This window comes from Monopterus albus, unplaced genomic scaffold (genome assembly GCF_001952655.1).
Source record: "Monopterus albus unplaced genomic scaffold, M_albus_1.0 scaffold304.1, whole genome shotgun sequence".
NCBI lineage: Eukaryota > Metazoa > Chordata > Actinopteri > Synbranchiformes > Synbranchidae > Monopterus > Monopterus albus.
The window spans coordinates 235,834-240,818 of NW_018128184.1; the positions used below are offsets into that span (position 1 = coordinate 235,834).

Consider the following 4,985-nt stretch of genomic DNA (forward strand, 5'->3'; position numbering starts at 1 on the left):
TCGACGCAGACCTCAGTAACTACGATGAAGACGGAGCCTGTGAGTAAACAACCAGCGCCAGATGAGTTTTTACCTGTAGAGGCTTGAGGCTGGTTTTATACTTCAAAGTTAACAGGTTATGCTGTACAATGCACACACGGATGGGAAGCAGGAACATAACAAGATCAGATCTGAGCATTAAGGCCTGTGATGTGAACGTACAGCTGCTTTACTGACTCTTTATGGGGTGTGGAATTTATCTTTGGCCTGGCTCTTTTCACTTGCGGATACTGAGGAAATCTCTGTTTTCGTTGCCTCTCACTCAGCACGACATGGGTCACATGACCCTGAGTGAGGCAACGTAGCTCACCTTGTCTCTACCTGTATAATAAAATGATTTTAAAAAAACAACACAAGAAACTTAAATGTTGAATTGTCATTTATCAAGAACAAAAACAAAACATTTGCTGGTATAATCTTTTCAAATGTCTCAACTTTCCACCAATCCGACTTCAGAGTGTTACTGACAAATGGACAACATGGATTTTGTAACGTGTGACATATGGGACACGTCACTTTAACCATGAATGGTCATTACGTCATGGTACAAGTTATTTATTTTTACGTTTATAAGGTAACTCAAGTTGAACCCTAATAAAGGTCAGAACATTTTTAGTTCTTCACATTGAAGCTCCACCCAGAAACGCAGGTTCTCTAGTGATGGTGGCCTTGTTGTGTCTGCAGGGCCGGTGCTGCTCGACGAGTTTGTGGAATGGCAGAAAGCTTGTTCAGCATCGTAGCAGACAACGTCACAACACCAAAGAGGAGAAAGACTGAAGGAAAACAAAACCACAAACACAGGAGGAAGCTGTGTGTCACACACAGAAATATGGACTGCAGAAACTGGGTGTACGTACACCAGACATCGTGTGTGTGTGTGTGTGTCGTCGGACAGTTGCCGTCAAGAGGCCTTCCTGTGACTGAGTAGACTTTGTATAGTGTTAATTTGGAGGAAAGCTCTTAATATGAGAAAACAAAAGCAGATCTGAGATGAGCTGTGGATTTTCTGTTCTTATTTTTTCCTATTTTGTCGTTTTCACAGTAATAAAGCGGAAGTGAAAGTGTGGCTGCTTCTGAGAAATTGGTTCTACTGTAGTTTGGCTGAGCAAAGTACACATATGGCATGTGTCGGCTGTGATTCATGCAGCAGTGAGTTTGTGGAGCCTGTTGCAGACGGCAGTCTTCCAGCTCAGACATCTTTGGAGAGTTTGTTCACGTGAAGCTCCTGTTGCTTCGTTGATTGCAGATGCTGAGTGTGAAGGATCTGAGTAGAGCGATGCACTGAGCTGGATTATCACTGACTCTGAACCCTGAGAGCATGAAAGCTAATCAGTGTGAGGGCAAGAAAGCACAAGTAAACGAGAACAATGTAACTGTGGCAAATCACATGGTAAATTATCCAGGTAGATGCCTGAGTGTGTAGCTGTTCCCTACAGTTCTGTGCAAAGGTTTTAGGCTCCAAAACAGACGCGAGTGCTTTCAAACATGATGCAGAAAATGGTTTTCATTTATCAATTAACTTGATCCAGTGCTGTGAACAGGAACAAAACGTCAAATGCTCTCTGGCTTTATTTATTTAGTTTGTGGTTGTATGGCAGTACATTAACAATGTTTAGTTTCAGGACTGTTGGAAAAACAGGCCAGATATTAACTCTGGAAAAATGTATACACTAAATGACTAATCAAGGAAAGTAATTAGCAGGTTAATCATTTTTAAAGGAACTACAAATGTACAATACAGGTGTAGTTGATGGTAAATTGAATGGCAGGTGCTGCTCAAATCCCACGGAAACACCAAAGCCAACAGCGTCACTCTGTCTCCTCCTGATTCGCTCTGAGGATGGAAACATCTGTTGAACTCCGCTGACTTTTGTCCTTCCTCGGTTGCATCTCTGTTAAAGCTCCATGTGGAAGTGTGGCCTTTCCTTTTTCTCCTTCTTCGCTGTCCCGCTTTGGTCCAGCGGCACTGCTGAGGCGGAAGCCATGATGGTGTTGAGGCGTGTCAGAGAGACGGTCCTCTGCCTGGGGGCGGGGCCTGGATCATCAGGGCTTGGGGCTGGCAGGTGGCAGTATCGCTGGCCATCCTCGTTATACTGGTACAGGCGAATGACGCGACGGGCTGGGCAGGGTGGGGACGACGGTGCTTGCCTTTCTGTTCCCGTGATGCTGGTTTGTCTTTGACTGTCTGTCTCACTGCCTTCTTGTTCTGTGGATGACTGAGAATCTCTGCAAACGTCTTCCTCTCTCTTGTCTCCACCTCTCTCCTTCTCCTCTCCCCTTCCTTCCTCCTCATCTTCCTCCTTGTTACCTGGTGTCTCCTCCTCACTTCCTCTCCTCTCCTCTCCATCCTGCTGCTCACTCTCCTCCTTTTCATCCTGTCTCCATTCCTTCACTTCCTCCCTGCTCTCTCTTCTACCTCTGTCCTCTTTGTCTCCACTGCACTTGCCTGTTTCAGGTTGACTTCCTCCATCTTCTCCTAATAGATAGAAATCACTGAACTCTCTTTCCTCCTCCTCCTCCTCTTCTTCCTCCTCACCATCACACCCTTTCTTCTTTTGCTCCAGACTTGTTCCTGCCTCCTCCTCTTTCATGTAGTCACATCCCTCCAGATAAACAGTGCTTTCCAGCTGCTCTGCTCGTTTGTGCCTGAAGCTTCTCTGAGGTTTTGCAGGGGGAGACGAACTGTTCACAGAGTGCTCGTCCTGCACGTGTCCCATCTCAAAGGCATGGTTGTCGTACATGGCCGGCACTGTGACCTCAGAGCCATGTTCGGGTGGGTCAGTTTGGTATTGTTCCTGCTGTGGTGATCGCAGCCTCTTGGTGACAGCCCCCAAACACCTGAGAGGAAGTGGTGTAGTGGGTGGTTACAATTTCCACACTGTCTTTTTGTTTTTGAATAAAGATACAGCCAGGTGATAGATGAAAGGACGACCCAACACAAGAGTCCCAGTGAGGTGCTGGGCCACCATGTGCCACCAGAGCAGATTATCCTGATTAAGTTCAATATTTCATTGGCAGCGAGTGTTTAAAACTACACTCTGTGACTAAAGTCATATTCTAGTTTAAATCATGCACTGGCTATAATAAGGATGAAGGTACTTTTCCAATTAGCTCAGATTCAGATGCTATTTACTTAAATCCGATAGCTGTTGCATCATGGGTTGGGTAGTTCTTCCAATGTTACTTTTTATTTCATGAACTTTAAATTGGATTAATAGTGTTTTGAACGTTACTGAGAAAACATCCACAAAGGAATTTAACAGAACAATCCTTTTGAATCTGACTCCAGTAGGAACAAAAGCCCTGAACACACCTGAGAATATGAGTACTGGCCAGAGCTCCGGCACTAAAGCCCGCCACGAACGTCAGCAGCACTGATGCGGCCACAGCTCCTGCAAACTGGCCATCTGAAATGGCTGCCTGCTCCTCCTCCTCCTCCTCATACCCAGCTTCCCTGTTGACCCTCAAAGCATCATGACAGCTGTCTTGCTCATGTTCAACATCCTCTTGGTTGTTTTGATGGTTATGATCAACATGCAGCTCGTATGGCCACAGCGTGGTTCCCTCTGTGTGCTGCAGGATGCAGTAGTACAGGCCGCTGTGCAGAGCGCTGCTGTTGGGGACCACCAGGCTCCCATCATGGTGCATAAAGACAGGGTTCAGTTTACTGTGGAAACCAGGGCTGTGGAGCTCTCCGAAGGGGGTGTGCCAGTACTGCACCACACCTACACATGAGAGCAGGAGCAGTTACAGGTGGCGTTACAGAGCTGCAGGTGTAGTACCACATGCTGTTGGTGTGACAGCCATGCAGAAACTGAAGTTACAGGATGATACTCTCATTTTCTTACTATAACAAATCATGTGCCGAACAAAACAAACTATGTGTTTATCAAAGCCTGACGAACAGCCGGGCGACACATGAAAGGACAAACTATCAAACCATGACCAACAGAAGCTTGTCAGGGCTGTGTCTCCAGAGCAGCGTCAGGAGGAAACCTTCTCCTTGTAGCTCTGGGGAGTCACAGTGGGACTTTTTCCCCCAGTGTCTGATATCGTAGGAATAATCAGATCATCAGGACAATGATCAGCTGACTGATCAGTGACACTCCTGTTTTTTATTTCCTCTCAGTTATTTGGGGTTTCATTTGTCACCCAGCTGTATCTTTGTCCTCTATGTCATAGAGCCCACTGTGTCCAAAAACCTGAACAATCATACACTGAAACGGACTCTTGGTAAAGTACAAGGTGTGATGTTACTGAGGTGTGTTCCTCCTCTTACTGACCTGCATTCTTCCCATCTCCACAGTTTAAAGTCAGCTCCAACTCTAGATGACCTTTGACCCTGCAGGTGGGTGCCACAGTCACAGAGCCCTGACCAGTGGCTGCTCCAGCCAGAACCACAGTGAAAACTAACCAGTCGATTAACATTTCAAACCTGGAGAGAAAATAAGATTCAGATGATGGTTCAAGTGCAGTTGATGAGTGTGTGGCAGCTGGATTCACTGCAGGGTCCTGAGGTAGCAACAAAATATAAGAAGCTGTTATGTTTAAAACTGCACTAATCAATATTAGTTTATTTAAATAATAAAGTGTCTGTGCTCTGAACACCAGAGAGACAAACTCAGAGATTAGCTGGCAGAGCCCGACAGGTGAACAGAGGGTGAATACTGGAGCTACACACGATATGGACAGACCTAACTATTTGGCATCAGCATTTAAGGTAAAACCTCAATAAATTCAGCTTTATCTGTACCAGTGATTTAACAGATACATTCAGATCTGTAACTGCTGCGATGGTTTTAATCTGTCATACCATGTGTGTTCAGCATTACAGATTCTTTTTTAATTACTATATAGACTTTGAGAAACATATCAGCAGAGTATGGTCATATGACAATTACAGAGCAGCTCATGGAGCAAAAGAGTACGGCTTTATAATTTAATGT

The 4,985-nt window shown here is 45.4% G+C and overlaps 1 protein-coding gene across 1 annotated transcript in view; it reads left to right on the forward strand.

Moving 5' to 3' along the window:
* Positions 1 to 1,105, forward strand: part of dcun1d5 (DCN1, defective in cullin neddylation 1, domain containing 5 (S. cerevisiae)) — a 5,565-nt gene extending 4,460 nt beyond the window's left edge. Inside the window, 2 exon segments of the mRNA XM_020623541.1 lie at positions 1 to 39; positions 724 to 1,105. The exon segment at positions 1 to 39 is cut by the window's left edge and continues 11 nt beyond it. Coding sequence (XP_020479197.1) covers positions 1 to 39; positions 724 to 779 — 95 coding nt within the window. The 3' untranslated portion in view covers positions 780 to 1,105.
* Positions 1,106 to 4,985: the final 3,880 nt, after the last annotated feature.